This window comes from Amphibalanus amphitrite, unplaced genomic scaffold (assembly GCF_019059575.1).
Source record: "Amphibalanus amphitrite isolate SeventyFive unplaced genomic scaffold, NRLGWU_Aamphi_draft 000010F_arrow, whole genome shotgun sequence".
NCBI classification, from domain to species: Eukaryota; Metazoa; Arthropoda; class Thecostraca; order Balanomorpha; family Balanidae; genus Amphibalanus; species Amphibalanus amphitrite.
In genome coordinates this window covers 2,240,744-2,258,884 of record NW_024881506.1, presented here as the reverse complement: position 1 = coordinate 2,258,884, position 18,141 = coordinate 2,240,744, and the positions used below count along the sequence as shown (strand labels likewise).

General features: G+C 50.3%; 1 protein-coding gene across 1 annotated transcript in view; it reads right to left on the bottom strand.

Moving 5' to 3' along the window:
• Window positions 1-96: 96 nt before the first annotated feature.
• LOC122380988 (protein C12orf4 homolog) overlaps window positions 97-18,141 on the bottom strand; it is a gene marked incomplete at its 3' end in the record, with an annotated part of 42,171 nt that continues 24,126 nt past the window's right edge. Inside the window, exons 4-9 of the mRNA XM_043364642.1 lie at window positions 11,191-11,321; window positions 4,984-5,165; window positions 4,038-4,134; window positions 1,357-1,469; window positions 1,049-1,219; window positions 97-243 (exon numbers count right to left, since the gene is read on the bottom strand). Of these exons, the coding sequence (XP_043220577.1) occupies window positions 97-243; window positions 1,049-1,219; window positions 1,357-1,469; window positions 4,038-4,134; window positions 4,984-5,165; window positions 11,191-11,321 (841 nt within the window). The remainder of the gene's footprint in view (window positions 244-1,048; window positions 1,220-1,356; window positions 1,470-4,037; window positions 4,135-4,983; window positions 5,166-11,190; window positions 11,322-18,141) is intronic.

Sequence of the window (18,141 nt, the reverse complement as noted above, 5' to 3'; positions counted from 1 at the left end):
AGAGAGAGGAGAGAGAGAGAGGAGAGAGAGAGAGAGGAGAGAGAGGAGAGAGAGAGAGAGAGGAGAGAGAGGAGAGAGAGAGAGAAGGGCGGCTGCCTGTGTCGGTGGCGGGCCGGGGTCTGACCTTTCTTCAGGCCGGTGTACGAGTTGACGCGGTTGTCGACGAGCAGCACCAGCCCCGACAGCGAGTTGGAGTACAGGTCCAGCGCCGTCTGGATGCGGCGGGGGTCCACCTCGTCCGTCCTACAACAGCGTCACAAAGCTTGTCGGTTTGGTTGGGAAATTACATCCAAAGGAAGACATTTCTCCACTCATATCACATATTTTTCCAAAGCAATTTTTCACTACCAACTTAACAAAGAGTATTTACATGTATGGTCTTCAACATGATATTTATACATATGTTACAGGGAAAGTGAAAGCCCGGGCATTTTGCAAAATGCCTACGCAATTCGCAAAATGACTGACCGGCTAGGCAGTTCGCAAAATGCCTAGGCAATCTGTAAAGTGCCTGACCCGCCAGACATTTTACAAAATGCCCAAGCAGTTTTCAAACACAGCCTGAAACTATTTTCCCAGGCACTAGGCAGTTTGCGAAATGCCTGACATCAAACTCACACCAGCGACGACATGTAGGCATCATCTGTAACTGCCGCTTACGGTAGTTAATCGCTGTCGACGCGCACCAAGTGGGGGGGACACTGCGCTCTCCGGGTAGGGCCGCCGGGTCGCCAAGCCACAGCGGCCGACGGGCGTGGTTCCGTTGGTAAACACGTGTTCGGTACAATGATTCCACTGTTTCAAGAACCCATGATGGCTTTTTTAAAATACTTTGGGTGGATATTGATCACAAAAGAATACACTTTCGGTCCATGGACGTTTGACTGCCACACGTCTACGTTATCAATCGTCTCTGCCCGAACAGTAGCTCACCTGCCGCGGTATACCGTACCTGCCGCGGTATACCGTGCGGTATACCGCACCTGCCGCGGTATACCGTACCTGCCGTGGTATACCGTATGTACCTGCCGCGGTATACCGTATGTACCTGCCGTGGTAGGAGAAGGGCTGCAGCACGTCCGCGGCGATCAGGCGCAGGTTGTACATCTGTTTGAGCTGCGTGCCCAGGTGGATGGTGAAGCTCTCCTCGAGGGCAGGCGGCGACGACGGCGGCGGCGGCGGCGGCACATCGGCTGTCCCGGCCGGCGACACCAGCGGCCTGCGGGACAGCCGGGGAGCAGCTCAGAGCAGCGTGTCGGCTGTCACCGACACGGACCTGTCGGCTGTCACCGACACGGACCTGTTGGCTGTCACTGTCACGGACCTGGGGGTGTGCGGACATGTGCGGCCACTGACCTGGGAACGTCCGGCTCGCCCAGCTGGATTCGCTCGTGGACGGCGGTCAGCCAGTTCCAGAAATTGTCCCTCTGCGTCTGCCGCAGCGTCAGCAGGTGGCTCTCCCAGCGGCTCTGGCGACAGGCGCGCTGACGTCAGCACAGACTCTCCCAGCGGCTCTGGCGACAGACGCGCTGACGTCAGCACAAACTCTCCCAGCGGCTCTGGCGACAGGCGCGCTGACGTCAGCACAGACTCTCCCAGCGGCTCTGGCGACAGACGCGCTGACGTCAGCAGATGGCTCTCCCAGCGGCTCTGGCGACAGACGCGCTGACGTCAGTAGATGGCTCTCCCAGCGGCTCTGGCGACAGACGCGCTGACGTCAGCAGATGGCTCTCCCAGCGGCTCTGGCGACAGACGCGCTGACGTCAGCACAGACTCTCCCAGCGGCTCTGGCGACAGACGCGCTGACGTCAGCAGATGGCTCTCCCAGCGGCTCTGGCGACAGACGCGCTGACGTCAGCACAGACTCTCCCAGCGGCTCTGGCGACAGACGCGCTGACGTCAGCAGGTGGCTCTCCCAGCGGCTCTGGCGACAGACGCGCTGACGTCAGCACAGACCCTCCCAGCGGCTCTGGCGACAGACGCGCTGACGTCAGCAGGTGGCTCTCCCAGCGGCTCTGGCGACAGACGCGCTGACGTCAGCACAGACCCTCCCAGCGGCTCTGGCGACAGACGCGCTGACGTCAGCAGATGGCTCTCCCAGCGGCTCTGGCGACAGACGCGCTGACGTCAGCACAGACCCTCCCAGCGGCTCTGGCGACAGACGCGCTGACGTCAGCAGATGGCTCTCCCAGCGGCTCTGGCGACAGACGCGCTGACGTCAGCACAGACTCTCCCAGCGGCTCTGGCGACAGACGCGCTGACGTCAGCACAAACTCTCCCAGCGGATCTGGCGACAGGCGCGCTGACGTCAGCACAGACTCTCCCAGCGGCTCTGGCGACAGACGCGCTGACGTCAGCAGATGGCTCTCCCAGCGGCTCTGGCGACAGACGCGCTGACGTCAGTAGATGGCTCTCCCAGCGGCTCTGGCGACAGACGCGCTGACGTCAGCAGATGGCTCTCCCAGCGGCTCTGGCGACAGACGCGCTGACGTCAGCACAGACTCTCCCAGCGGCTCTGGCGACAGACGCGCTGACGTCAGCAGATGGCTCTCCCAGCGGCTCTGGCGACAGACGCGCTGACGTCAGCACAGACTCTCCCAGCGGCTCTGGCGACAGACGCGCTGACGTCAGCAGGTGGCTCTCCCAGCGGCTCTGGCGACAGACGCGCTGACGTCAGCACAGACCCTCCCAGCGGCTCTGGCGACAGACGCGCTGACGTCAGCAGGTGGCTCTCCCAGCGGCTCTGGCGACAGACGCACTGACGTCAGCACAGACCCTCCCAGCGGCTCTGGTGACAGACGCGCTGACGTCAGCACAGACTCTCCCAGCGGCTCTGGCGACAGACGCGCTGACGTCAGCACAGACTCCCAGCGGCTCTGGCGACAGACGCGCTGACGTCAGCAGGTGGCTCTCCCAGTGGCTCTGGCGACAGACGCGCTGACGTCAGCACAGACCCTCCCAGCGGCTCTGGCGACAGACGCGCTGACGTCAGCACAGACTCTCCCAGCGGCTCTGGCGACAGACGCGCTGACGTCAGCACAGACTCTCCCAGCGGCTCTGGCGACAGACGCGCTGACGTCAGCACAGACTCTCCCAGCGGCTCTGGCGACAGACGCGCTGACGTCAGCACAGACTCTCCCAGCGGCTCTGGCGACAGACGCGCTGACGTCAGCAGATGGCTCTCCCAGCGGCTCTGGCGACAGACGCGCTGACGTCAGTACAGACTCTCCCAGCGGCTCTGGCGACAGACGCGCTGACGTCAGCAGATGGCTCTCCCAGTGGCTCTGGCGACAGACGCGCTGACGTCAGCACAGACTCTCCCAGCGGCTCTGGCGACAGACGCGCTGACGTCAGCACAGACTCTCCCAGCGGCTCTGGCGACAAACGCGCTGAAGTCAGCACAGACTCTCCCAGCGGCTCTGGCGACAAGCGCGCTGACGTCAGCACAGACTCTCCCAGCGGCTCTGGCGACAAACGCGCTGACGTCAGCACAGATTCTCCCAGCGGCTCTGGCGACAGACGCGCTGACGTCAGCACAGACTCTCCCAGCGGCTCTGACGGGCTCACGTCAGCACCGACTCTGCACCAGTGGACCCACCCGGACCAGGGCCCTGTTTCACCGGTGATAGCAGCACGCTGCTATCACATTGCGCGAGCTGACGTAATTTGATGTCGCACTAATGACGTTTCGTGTAATCCGTGAGCTTTTTCATAGCTGCGTTTGGAACAGAGTTGCTGTCTCTTTGAATGCGTTTGATACATTTGTTTGATCGCACGGCCGTGAAGATGTTAGCAGCAATATTTGATGACATCACACAGATTGACGACGTCATGGTTTGTTGATGTTTCCATGGAAACCCAATTTGACACGTGTTGGATAGCAGCGTGCTGCTATTACCGGTGAAACAGGGCCCGGGATGTCGGACCCACCCGGACCCAGCTGGGCCCCCTGTCGGACCCGCTCACCTGGACCAGTGGACCCACCCGGACCCGGTTATCGGACCCACCCGGACCCTGCTGGACCCACCCGGACCCACCTGGACCAGCTGCGAGTCGTCAAACTGGCGGGCGGCCAGTGCGTTGACCTGCTCTGGACTGCGAGACGAGACGGCCAGATCCATATCGGCGCCGTGCCTGCGCGCGGCCGGGCCATCAGTGATCAGGCGTGCCTTCCGAAACACCGCGGCCGACACCGCACAGCACACGCACAGCACGCGGCACACGCAGCCAGCGACATCGCTAGCGCAACCCTCCGATATCGGGGCAAGGTGTGTAGGGAGGAAGGGGTGTGACCGGGTCGCCCATATCCGACCGCTTCCGCTCCCCTTGTATCCCAGTCCCGCTCCGCGCCTGGACACTGGCTGCGGCGGAGCCGGGCGGTCAGCTGCCCCGCCGCTATCACCAGCTGGCAGTTACCCCTCTGCCATGACCAGCTGGCCTACCGCCCGTTACCAGCTACCAGTCACTAGTACCAGCTTCCCGTCACTAGTACCAGCTGCCCGGCACCATGACCAGCCACCCACCACCCGTTACCAGCTGCCCCGTCACTATTACTAGCTACTCCGCCCAGTACCAGCTGCCCACCACCCGTTACCACCTGCCCGCTGCTATTGTCAGCTGGCCCGTCACTATTACTAGCTGCCCCGTCACTATTACCAGCTGCCCACCACCCGTTACCAGCTGCTGCCCTGTCACTATTACCAGCTGCCCACCACCCGTTACCAGCTGCTGCCCTGTCACTATTACCAGCTGCCCACCACCCGTTACCAGCTGCTGCCCTGTCACTATTACCAGCTGCCCACCACCCGTTACCAGTTGCTGCCCGGCGCTATTACCAGCTGCCCACCACCCGTTACCAGCTGCCCGCTGCTATTGCCAGCTGTCCCGTCACTATTACTAGCTGCCCTGTCACTATTACCAGCTGCCCACCACCCGTTACCAGCTGCTGCCCGGCGCTATTACCAGCTGCCCACCACCGGTTACCTGGCAGCCAGCTGGGCCAGCTCGCTGTCGCGCTGCTGCACGGCGGCCGCCATCTCGCAGCTGGCCGTCTGCTCCAGGGTCAGCATCGGTCGCAGGCCGGCCGACAGCGCCACCTGGCTGTAGATGTCGGCGCACAGCTCCTCGGTGCTGGTTGTGTTGGGACCGGCGTGCGCCAGCACCTCCTGGGGGCAGAGCAGCAGTCACCAGCGGCACTGACAGTTACCAGCGGCACCCACAGAGACTCAGTCACCAGCGGCACTCACGGAGACTCAGTCACCAGCGGCACTGACAGTCACCAGTGGCACTCACAGAGACTCAGTCACCAGCGGCACTCACGGAGACTCAGCCACCAGCGGCACTGACAGTCACCAGCGGCACCCACAGAGACTCAGTCACCAGCGGCACTGACAGAGACTCAGCCACCAGCGGCACTGACAGTCACCAGTGGCACTCACAGAGACTCAGTCACCAGCGGCACTCACGGAGACTCAGTCACCAGCGGCACTAAGACAGACTCAGTCACCAGCGGCACTGACAGAGACTCAGCCACCAGCGGCACTGACAGTCACCAGTGGCACTCACAGAGACTCAGTCACCAGCGGCACTCACGGAGACTCAGTCACCAGCGGCACTGAGACAGACTCAGTCACCAGCGGCACTCACAGAGACTCAGTCACCAGCGGCACTCACAGAGACTCAGTCACCAGCGGCACTCACAGAGACTCAGTCACCAGCGGCACTGAGACAGACTCAGTCACCAGCGGCACTGAGACAGACTCATTCACCAGCGGCACTGACAGTCACCAGCGCATGGTAGGCGATCGGACCGGTCTAGCCTCGCGAAACCTCAGACACTTTTTTCCGAAAATTGGAAAACAACGCATACTAGTCGACAGAAAATTCATCAAAGATTACGATTAGTGCATTTGCATGGCTCAGGAGACATTTTTTCGTCGACAAAAGTATCGTTAAAGACAGCGTTCCGTAACACTTCTTAAGGGGGATAATCACAGCCGATTTTTACGCTCTTTGAATAGGTATTTTGCGGAACGATGAAATTGCTAGGTGTTGAGCATCCATTTTGCATGGAAAGTGATATTTAGATGTTTAGACGATTCCGCCATAGAAAGCAAGTAGACAAAATTAGTTCAAAATGTCTTATAATCAGATTAACTTTTTATATATTTTTCCTACCACTGAACATTACGTTCACTGAATTAACCAAGCCCAGCAAAAAAAGTTTTACGAGGATGAACTGAAAATAATGTTGCATCGCATGCACTAAGACACTATCTATTAGGGGAGCCAGTGAAAATTTGCAGCCACTTGCAGCCCTGGCATCCAGACACCTTTTTCTTCTAAGGGTTGGCCGTGGCTTGGTGCACTTGAGCACAAGTGGTAAATGCCACAAAGGGTGTTTTCGAGATAGCTCAAAACACCCAGGCAATAGAGAATTGCAACTTGGCATACCTGACCTTTGATGCACGCCGAATCTTGTGACACCAACTGCACTTTCAAGTCAGGTCAGGTCACTGACCTATGACGTCATAAATGAACCTCTGCACGATCCTCAGATGTCGCAACCTCGCAACGCTCTCAGTGCCAGAGTAACTTTCACAGGGAGGTGAGACTTGCAGGACTTATTGTCCTTTAGAGGTCTTACAACTTTAATATCTCAGATTTTTCCTAAATGTCACTTAAAGTCAGGTTGGTCACGTGACCTCACCTTTAAGTCAATGGGGAAATATGAAAACTGTTATTTTGGCGCCAGGAATGATATTCAATTGTCTCAAGTACGTGGAATCGTTACTTCATGCACTCCTTGCAAGATCTGATGCTGCATTTTTGCATTGTTGACCTTGCATGACGTCATTTATGACGTCACTAGGGTCATACGAGTTTTTCGTCAATAACTCCCGATCAAATTGAGCTAGAGAGTCGACAAGGTCACCAATGGACTCCGGAAGACCTGCCGAATCGAATGATATGCGATATGACCTCCTTCGACCAACTTCGTGATTTGAAGACCTCTGACCTGACCTTGACTCGAGGTCAACACCTTACGGTGGCCTCACCTGAACAAAAAGTATACCATTCGACGCGCCTGAGCAAGGCAAACACGACTATTTCAAAATCGTGGTTCTGCGGCCATTTTTTGCGAAGTTATTTACCAAAAACCAAACCCGCTGCTTGGGTCACGTTATGAAATGGGGGCTTGCCGGGCGAGATTTACGCTGTTTCATGATATGTATAAATTGGTAGGGCATAATCGTTTGAATAAAAAGTTGGTTGGGAAGCAATTTTCTACGGAGGTACACACCATTTCAATGTCCTACCCAGCTCATATCGTCATAAATTTCGACCTACCCTCAAAAGTATTCATGCGTTATTCGAGCGGCAATGAGGCAAATTGCAAGCTCACCACAGAGCACAAATCCTAAAAGAGATAGTCCTTATTTAAAACATATGCTCATTGGATATTCAAGAAGGTTGCTCCTAAATATTGTGGTTCTAGCTTCAAAAACATGGATGTTATGAATGCCGATAGGTTTCGCGAGGCTACACCGGCCGGATCGCCCACTGTGCAGCGGCACTCACAGAGACTTAGTCACTAGCGGCACTGACAGTCACCAGTGGCACTCACAGAGACTCAGTCACTAGCGGCACTGACAGTCACCAGCGGCACTCACGGAGACTCAGTCACCAGCGGCACTCACGGAGACTCAGCCACCAGCGGCACTGACAGTCACCAGCGGCACTGAGACAGACTCAGTCACCAGCGGCACTCGCGGAGACTCAGTCACCAGCGGCACTCGTGGAGACTCAGTCACCAGCGGCACTGAGACAGACTCAGTCACCAGCGGCACTGAGACAGACTCAGTCACCAGCGGCACTGAGACAGACTCAGTCACCAGCGGCACTGAGACAGACTCAGTCACCAGCGGCACTGAGACAGATTCAGTCACCAGCGGCACTGAGACAGACTCAGTCACCAGCGGCACTGACAGACTCAGTCACCAGCGGCACTCACAGAGACTCAGTCACTAGTCCAACAAAAGCAAAAATGGACGTTCCATATGACGATGGCCTGGCTAAACCATAGTAGGTACAGCCGTTTGGCGAGCCCATAACACTGATCCATGCCATTTATTCCCCTAGTAAAAATGCTCGTCGCGAGTTCACGAGGGAACTACGACTTCGCTACAAACCAAGAACCCATGACAAAGAAAGTTAATCATACGTTCAGTCATGCCGCCTAAAAAAAATCAACACATGCGGTTCTGAGACACCTGAGCGAGCGTCGTTTGAGCGAACGACATTTGAGAGATGGGTACTTAGACTTACATTTTCAGCGATCATCAATTTAAGCGATTGGCTTTCTGTGCGATTGTCAATTCGGCCAGTTCAGTTCAATAACGGCCATAATCAACAAAGGCGAGAACCAGAATCACCGAAGCCAGTTTGAGTGAATATGTACCTATATTTTGGTCAATGAAAGACGAATTGGGTTACAGCGAAACCAATTTTAACAAAAAATAATTATTTGCCATTTTCCGGATACTTTGTCATCAATTTAACATGATTTTCAAATTTCAGAACAGACGGCTGACTGCCGGCAGGAATAATGTCTGTCTTACGACTCCAACGAGCCGGACGACGGCCGCTGGAGGATCCCACCTTCCAGCGGTCGGGGCTGGTGTTCTGCCGGACCCGTGCAGGGACAAGCGGGTCCTCCGAGGGGCGCACACTGGGCCGGGGGTCCGGAAAAGTGCTAGAAATTATTTGTGATTGAGTTGTTGATCTCAGTGACAAGCAAACATGCTAAAAACGAAGTGGGGCTGCTTCACCCTCGCCGGACCTATTGTCGGGACCCCCCACCCCCTCGGCCGGCCGAGGGGGGAGGGTTGGTACGACCCCTTTTTGCCGTTTCGCCCCTAATGGAGCTAGAGCCTCGCGGAAAAAACAAGCGTGTGCGCCGTTTCAAGGCGGAACGATTGATACCCGATTTTAAGGTCCCAGGTCAACCGGTAACCTCTGAGGTGAAGTCAAAAAGCCCAAGGTAGGGTTTGGTTTTTGGCAAATAATTTCGCAAAAAATGGCCGCAGAGCAGCGATTTTGGCACCATCGTGTTCGCCTGGCTCGGGCGCGTCGAATGGTATACTTTTTGTTCGGGTGAGGTCAACTTAAGGTATTGACCTCGAGTCAAGGTCAGTTCAGAGCCCATCAGGCCACGAACTTAATCGAAGGAGGTCGTATCGCATATCATTCGATTCGGGAGGTCTTCCCGAGTTCATTGGTGGCTTTCCCGAGTCGCTGGCTCAATTTGATCATGAGTTATTGACGAGAAACTCCTATGACCGGTGTGACGTCAAGGTCAAAAATGCAAAAGTAAAGCATCGGATCTTGCAAGGAGTGCACGAAATCACGATTCCGTGTGCTTGAGATAGTTTGAAATCATTCCATGCGCAAAAACAACAGTTTCCTTATTTCCCCATTCACTTTTAATGGTGAGGTCACGTGACCTCGAAGAGTAGCAGGCATTAGCAAAAATTGCGAGTAGGGCATGACAGAAAGATGATTGGTGGTTTGTATGGCATGGCCATTTTTAACGGCTCGAAATAACATTTCTCAAAAAGTCTAACTAAAGAGCAAGTTGTTGTTGATTATCACTGACTTGTGTTTAGGGGTTAATAATGACTGAATTTTTGAGTTTGGCCCAGAAATGTTGACAGCATTGTGTGCGTTGATCAATTCTGAGCTCAGGGACATATATTTCATTTAGATTATAAGCGTTTGTTTTTCACAACTTCCAGCGTTTTAAAGAGCGCCGGGCCTTCAGTAGAGCGGCGAGGTGACAATTGCCCCTACATCATGTGGTTTACTGGCGCATATCTCGAAAAGTAGCAGGGAAAAGCAGCAAAGCACCTATATGGAATAAAAGATGAGTAATCAGAGGCTAGTATGAAATGTTCATTTTTAGCGGCTCGAAATAACGTTTTTATAAAAGTCTAATTGAAAAATTGGATATGATTTTAAATTACGTCTTGCAGCTGCTTGCAAACAGCTAGCATATCTTGCAGAAAAGCGATGCAATATGTCAGAATGATGTTGGCACAGTGAACAACAGTGCCCTGAACTAGTCTGACAGGAAATTTAGTTCAAAACGACGATTGGTCAACTAATAAATTACCACTAAAGTTCATCATTAAAATCGGTAAATGTGGTGGCCTATAGAGAGTCTAAATTGTCTTGTGTTTGGTGACAACTGACGACCTCAATTTTGACCTTAGGCCAAAACTAGCATCGGAATCGTATTCTTCAATCAATTTGGGATTAAATGATACCTATTTTGTTCATATTGCGGACAGTCAGTTTGGGGGAATTTCTAGCGCTTTTTCAGGCTGCCGGCCTACAGTGGGGCGCCTGGGATCGGCCGCCCCGCGTGGTCGTCTCGCAGCACAGTCTCACCTCCCACCGCTCCGGGGAAGCGTGCGTCCTCACGGAGAACCGAACTGTGCTCAGCTGCGCAGCCCGGCCGCTCAATGAGCAGCGAGAGAGTGCCCCCCCCCCCCCTCCTGGCGCCTCAGGAGGGGGTGCAGTCGGGGGAGTGGGTGGCCGCGCCAACCAGCGGCGCCAGAAGAACAGGCGTTACCATCGCAATCGTAATGCGCACAGCCGCCACACATCACATGCTGGAATGCTGAGGGGCTCAGGCCGAAGCTGGCGGAGCTCCAGAGCTGGCTCCACACGAACAAGAAGGAGGTCCTCCTGGTACCGAAACCACCCTTGTTGCGCAGTTGGCAAGTGCGTTCGCATTTGGTGTGCGAGGTCCTTGGGTCAAAGCTGAAATCTGACAGCGTTTTCCTCGGCCGGCTCCTACCCAGGAGATGGCAGGACCTGGGGCGTAAGACGGTTCGAAAAATCGATTTTTGGAAAGTGCAGCCTACAACAAGTGGAAAAGTGGCCTCATACCTTTAGAACACCACACGCAAAATTTTAGTGCGCTTGGAGAAGTGCCTACATGGGCGCTTTGCAGCTGAACAAACCACTGCACCCACGTTTCAGGCGTTGCGTTGCAGTCTCCCATTTTTTTTTAATCGCTCGCAACGCTGCACGCCCAAACACTGAAATAATGCTGGTTTACATCACAAAAGTTGCAATTGCACAGACGTTGCCGCAAAAGCAACTCGAGACATCACCTGCTACCTTGTTATGGAGCTGTTGGATGGCCCTGGCCAAATTTTCTTCATCATTAATTGTTTTGATATCTGCCGTAACCTGCTGCTCAAAATCCGATGTTCTCTTCGATATAAAAGCAGCCAACTCTCTCCGAAGCTCTGTGAATAAAAGCCAAAGTCAAAAACGAATCAAAAAATAAAACACAGCTATTAAAAGGTATTCCTTCAAACATTCCTTACTTTACAATCGTCATATAAAATATACCATACAACTAGTTAGCAGTGGAGTCATGCATCGCTATTCATCCTATAAAAACGTACCGCGTAGGAGTTTCGGTCAAAATTAACACATACGAGGCCTGTCCAATGTTCATACACAGTAACTATCCAAAAATTTGCCCGCTATACCTTAGGGTGCGTCAAAAGTTTTGATACCTTACGAATCGTCCCTTCCTTTCAGTAAAAATAATACAACAGGTTCATTACACCGGTCAATATGTTCTCCATGAAGCTGGGCACAGCGTGAGACACCATGGGTCTACCTGTGACGCCCCCCGTCCCCTTAACCCGCGACCGCCTGGGGGGGGGGGGTCGGATCCAACCCCCCTCCGTTTTTCTCGAATAACTAATGAACCGCTTACGCTATCAACTTGAAACTTGGCATACCTTCTCCCTCATCAATTTGACGTCTCCTGTGTAATTTTTAAGAATTTTTTTCCAAATTTTTTGAGATATATCGATTTTAGTGATGTAACTAGATGGCGTTTTCAGTCAAAAAGTGGTAAATGTTTAAAAAATCACAAAAAAATCAGGGTTAAAAGCAAAGTGCAAATTAAGGACATGAATAGACGCTAGGGTGGCACTTAATTTCGACTTTTTTAATTTTGACCGGGACGGGTGGCCATTATGTTCTACCTCACGAAAAAATGATCTGTATGAAATTTTATCAAAAAATATTTATATTTAGAGGTAGCTCAATGGGGTCATACTTGGTACACATTGACAAAACGTATATTGTGAACGGGAATTCAGATGTGTATCGCGCCTTTCCAAGCATTGTCATATTTGAGCTGTAACACGTTTAAATGAATGATTGATGCCTTCCTATTTGTTTCATAACCACAGTGTTTCTCGCCGCAAACGCGCTGTGACGCAATGCGTGATTCAACTAATGGCCGTTCAGCGTAGTTTAGCTTATTTTGTTCGGTGACGGTAGCCCGCTGCCAGGCGTGTAACTTCAGCTCTTCTCTCGTATTACGATGGATGGGAAGGGTCACGAGACCGCTAGCACTTACCGGGGTTACATTAGCAAATAAATGCGTATCAGGAATGGTTTTTCTTCGCTGAGTACCTATAGTGATCCGTTTGTAATACGCATTTACTCTGCTCATGTATTCCCGGTTACCGATGCGCAGGGGGACACTGCCAGTGTACGGCCACAGGGCAGGTCTCCGTGTCTTCGCGATGTCAGGGAGGAGACGTGCACGTGAAAAAGAAAGTTGTGTTTTGCTAAGCCATTTCAGAACATTTTTCGCTAGCCAGGCTTAAATTGACAGGCCGCAACAAACGCTGTTCTAGAATCCCTCGATGAGTGAGAGTTGAAGGATTGAGTGAAAGCGCTCAGTTTTGACACAAGTGCATCGAACACCAGCCTCAATGCAGGAGCCTGCACGATCATCGAGCAGCGGCTCGAGCAGGACTTGCTCCATCTGACTTGCCACGACATTTACGAGTTTGTTCTATAAAGACATTTTCAGCCTGCCTCGGCCCGTCCAGCGGCCCGGACGTTGTTTTGTTTAAGCGCTTCCATAAAAAGTGAGCGCCTAGATGGAACGAAGCCATAAGCCTTCAAAAACTGTGACATGTCCCACCTCTACAACCCGCGTGATGCTCTTGCACAGTTCGGTCGTATATCCTTGACCGCCAGCACTCACGCGACAACGGTGAGATGCTGGAGCTGGTCATCACTGTCCTCCGTAGTGCACCTCTACTATAGCTTCAGTCTCTAGCAAGTCCACGGAAGACTTCATCATATCACAACTGGCTTCACAAGGTTCTTCAGCATCCTCGGTATGGACACCGACTTCCTCTTGAAGGATTCGATTCTTTGGGAGGTCAAGCCATTCTACAACGCCGTCATGCGCTACATGAGGTCTCTTCACGCCTCAACGACTTCGCGGAACGAGGCATTTTGTTGATGGCCAGGAAATCGATCTGACCCCCACGAAGGATAAAGACTAACAGCAGCTCCTCTTGTAGGTCGTCGAGGAGCAAAGACGCAAGCATTCTGACATACGCAAGGGGCATTCCACGTCAAATCGAACAAAAATCGGCTGTTTTGCACCTTACCATCAGCGATTTCATTATTGATTTGTGAGCGAGTTCCTGTGTCGCCCCGGACATTACATTGATGTTTTTTGCACATTCTGACCACAGGTCTTCTAAATATAGGGCATCAAATTTTTACAAAATGTTGCATCCTTATTTTTTTGAACGACCATAACTTTGGTTGTACTTGTTTGATTTGAATGAAATAAACCTTACTGTTTAGGTAATTTCTTAAGCATTTATTTAGAATTGCATCGACTTTAATATATGACCCTGAAATTTGCTTAACTCTGTTCTTAAGCACAAAAATTGAAATAGCAAAAAACACGCCACCTTCGATTTGGCTCATTTTCATATATTTTATTGCCTACCATATTCTTAACAACCTGTGAAAAAATTAGAGTGGGCCATTCATAAGTTTTGAAGAAAATGGCACATATGCAAACGTATGTTAGCACGCGCAGTGGAGGGGGAAGAGTGAATTTCGCCCCACCCCTCCTGTTTTTCGCCAATATCTCATAATATTGATGCGAAATTACTTATGGCTACCTGTCCAGAATTGAATTGCACATCTCATCGTGCAAGCAATAAGAAAATCGGTTCACAACTGTTCTAGTAATAGCGGTGTAAAGTGAACATCCTGTCGCCGCGGCGACGCGGCGACTCGGCAGCCGGCGCCGACCGCTACGTGCCGCCTGAATTGTAGACTGTGCCGGGACGGAACGGAACGGTTCCGTCTTTACATCGCGCTCCTTACCGCTGATTACGTTCGATTCGCGTCAAATTTTGTGAGAAGACTAAGAAATGTACAGGCAATCTTATGATGAAAGAATTCTGAAAATAGGTTGGTAAACAATTGAAATATGAACGTGTAAACACAAAATTGTGACTGCTGCGTTTCCCGCGTCGGCCGATCCCGCCTCAGCCGGCGACATGTTACTCTTAGCAGAACTCTAACTGCCATATTTATCATCGGATTAACTAGAAATTCCCCATACATACTCAAAAATGTATGTTCTTTCTTATAGTGAAGATCAAAAGACGTGAAGATATCGTTGCGTGATAATGTTTTCGTTGAATTTATTTCATGATGCATTTCCACACGGCTCAAAATTCACCGCAAAATACCGTTTGCCTGAGACACTTTTACAATGGAACGTGAATGCTTGACTACGATGACTATGCATTTCCATTCTCGCAGAGTTTGGGATATCACTAATCAGCAATCATTCATTTCAGAAAGTGTACACAAGCAAGCATGTCTTGACTCTGTCTTTCAAGGTCACGCGCGGTTGCGTGATGTTGATGCATGAAAACGGCGTTTGCCGCGAAAGTTATGAATGGCCCACTCCAATTTTTTCACAGATGGTTAGGAACATTGTGACGGACATAATATGTAAAAATTACTCAAATCGAAGGTGGCGTGTTTTTTGCTATTTAAATTTTTCTGTTTTAATTCAAGGTCAAATGCATTTCAAGGTCACTTCAATTTAATATTATAATTAAAAATCAAAGCCTTATCAATTGCCTACAAGACCCTGTTAATATCATTTTGATACCAGAAAAGGAACCAGAGTTATAAGCATTTAAAAAAATGATGTGTGGCATTTTTGGCTATATTCGATGACCTATATCTCGGCGATACGTTATCAAATTTCGAAAATATTACACGTAACTCAGTTTTGAACCATGCCCAGTCTGCCTACAAATTTTCAGAAAAATCGAAGGGGATGACGGATTTCGGTGTTTGATTTGACGTGGAATGCCCCGCAAGGCGATCGTAACTTCTAAATAGGCAAGACTAGCCGACGAATGATGTGTACAAGTGTTGGCTGATTACGGATGATACCGCTTTCTCTTTTCATGGAGTTATGCAGTAAGTTATGCATACCTTCAAAAGAATTATGTACCTCATATGTACCTATATATGAGTTTTAGGTGCTGAAACGTTTCGATAAAGTCTTGACAACGTCCAATGTCATTGTGAACATCAGAAATACACGTGGAAATTAAAATTTCGGCAAAGTTGTGTTTTTCACGAAAATGTGAACTTTGACCTGGTTGAGCTACCTCTAAATAAACATATTTTCCAAAAATATTTTACACACAACGTTTTCTCGGGTGGTAGAACAGATTGGCTGCCCGTCCCGTTGAAAATTCTCAAAACGAAATTTTAGTCCCGTTTTAGTGCCACCCTGATAGACGCAGCTTAACGAGTTCTTTAAAATGGCTATCTCGGATTTTCCATAAAATGCTTTTTTCACCGCTAAAAATTCAAAAACCTATATTTTTTTGAAAACAGCTAATAAAATCCAAAATTTTGAGAATTTCCAAAAACCGGAATATATGTTATAGAGCTCTATAAGAACATTAGATGTCCCAAATTTCAACTTTCTATCTTGATTTTTGACTCCCAAATTGTAAAAAATAGCTCCAACATGCATAGGGCATGGTGACGTCATACCTAAGCATTTTCGTGAATTAGAGGCACCTCTGAACATCGCATGTGAAAACAAATGGCACCACTAGATTCCTGGGACAAAGCTCGTCATAAAAAGTGCATTTTTATGTCAAAAATAAAAAGTTGAAAAATTGACCTTTTTTCTTAGCCCTCGTTTAGTTATTAGTTATGTATGGGATAAACGATTTTTTATGCTTTCAATGCATACTTATCACCAGCACAGTGACTTGCAGTCACATATAACCATTACCATCGGATTCGGCGTGAAAAATAAGCCATAAAACATGTGTAGTACGCCCATGTAGCAGAAAGTGAAAACCATGACCTTTCGTGACCTGACCTGACCTTGACCCGTACTTAGTATGACCCCTATACGCACATGATACCTTCACTAGGTCTTTGAGGTCATTTTTGGTGAGTTTCGAGCAGCAGCTATCGATTCCGCTGTCCGTAAGCCTAATCATGCAAAACCCCAGCATTTGACCTTTGACCTGACCTTGACCCGAAAGTTGACCTCAATCTTAAAATATTAAGAGTGCTTTGGGAAGGTCTCTTAGAGACCTTTCGAACGCCGCCTCGCGGGGCTTGATGCGACCATTGGTTCTCGAGATAACAGGGGGGGGGGGGTCGGATCCGACCCCCCCCCCCCAGGCTGTCGTGGGTACGGAAATAGCCCAGGCGGTGCCGGGTTAACACATGCAGATGAATTATCTGATGGAGACCTAACTGTGTACCGAGTTTCAATTCAATCGGCCCAACCGTTGTGCCGTTATTGAGGTTGCAATTTTGGGGTTCTTAAAAAATGTCCAACTTTACACGCGCCACGTGCGGTGTTGGCAAGAACGCATGGTGGCCATCACACCACAGAACTTTTACGTCCAAGTGACATTCAGTAAAGAAGACCGCTTGTCAATCGGATGTCCCGTTCCTAAAATATTAGCTTTTGAAGAGCGTCCCCACGGCCGGCCGGTCGGCCGGCCGCTCGTACTCAGGATTTTCCCTCCCTTAATTCAGTATGAACTCGCTCGTTTGCTGCGCTCGCTCGCTCGTAATCAATCGCTGAAAGTTTTAAAGGGACCATCCCACCTTAACATTAGTTTTGAGTTGAGATAGCCAAGTTTGCGGCCAGGCTCAGAAACCACCATTTATCCTGGTCGCAACCCCCGCAGCTTTATGGTGTTCAAGAAATTTCTTCCCTTTACTTGCAGGGTGGGACCAGCTTAGTCCCTATCTCTTAACCATTAGCGGTTTTTGGATGACGTCAGCAGTCATTTCAACGCCCGCCATTCCTTGAACCCGAGTTTTGCTGACCTTGAGCTCCCTTTTTTATCAACGTGAAATCCGTCGTCGGCGCTGAGAAAGCCTATTGCTTTTCATTTTAATTTGAATATTAGAAGATACCCACCACTGGAACTTGGACTGATATTATACCAAGGCCGAAGATGATCAAGCTGCCTGCTATATCTGGAGCTTGGTGTTCAACTTCAACATGGAATAAAAAACAAAATATCAAAGCAAACTGGGTATGGTACCTACTGCAAGTTAAAGTCCAAAGAAATTTGAAGAGCTGACAATTGACATTAATTCTTTTCCTGTAAGGTTTCCATATGGAGATCACAGTCACACCATGAAGAAATATTTTTGATGTTAACAGTTGAAAGGGGATTTATCTTCCAGTTTTGACGAAAGACGCTGCTGACTGTCTTTGGAAAAGGATGTCGGCATGAGGTGCAATTGTGCTTGTGAAGTGGTTATAACTGGTCTTTTCACAGTATTAAATTAAATGTGCCATTGCAGCCAAGTGTGTTATCATGTAAGGTAAAATCAAAACTACAATGTTGGTTTTACGAGCATTGAGAAGGCTGGTAGGTAACACCTGCCTGTGCTCGTAAATCATGCTGCCAGAGTATTCTAAATTAATTTTATCATACACTATTGTTGTCCAGAATGGTTGCACTATTGTTTGGTATCATATTATTCCATGTAAATATGGTAGTGTAAAGTCCGACCAACATGTTACCAGATTTGAAGCTGTTACGTTACCTAAGTACCTGTTTTTTACTGGCGTGGTGAATGTCACCTGGATTTTGTTTTGAGGTGCAGACCTAGTAACTCTGACTACATGGGTTTGAAGCTATTATCTATTCTGTTTTTACTGGCCTGGTGAATGGCGACTGATGTTGTCCGTGG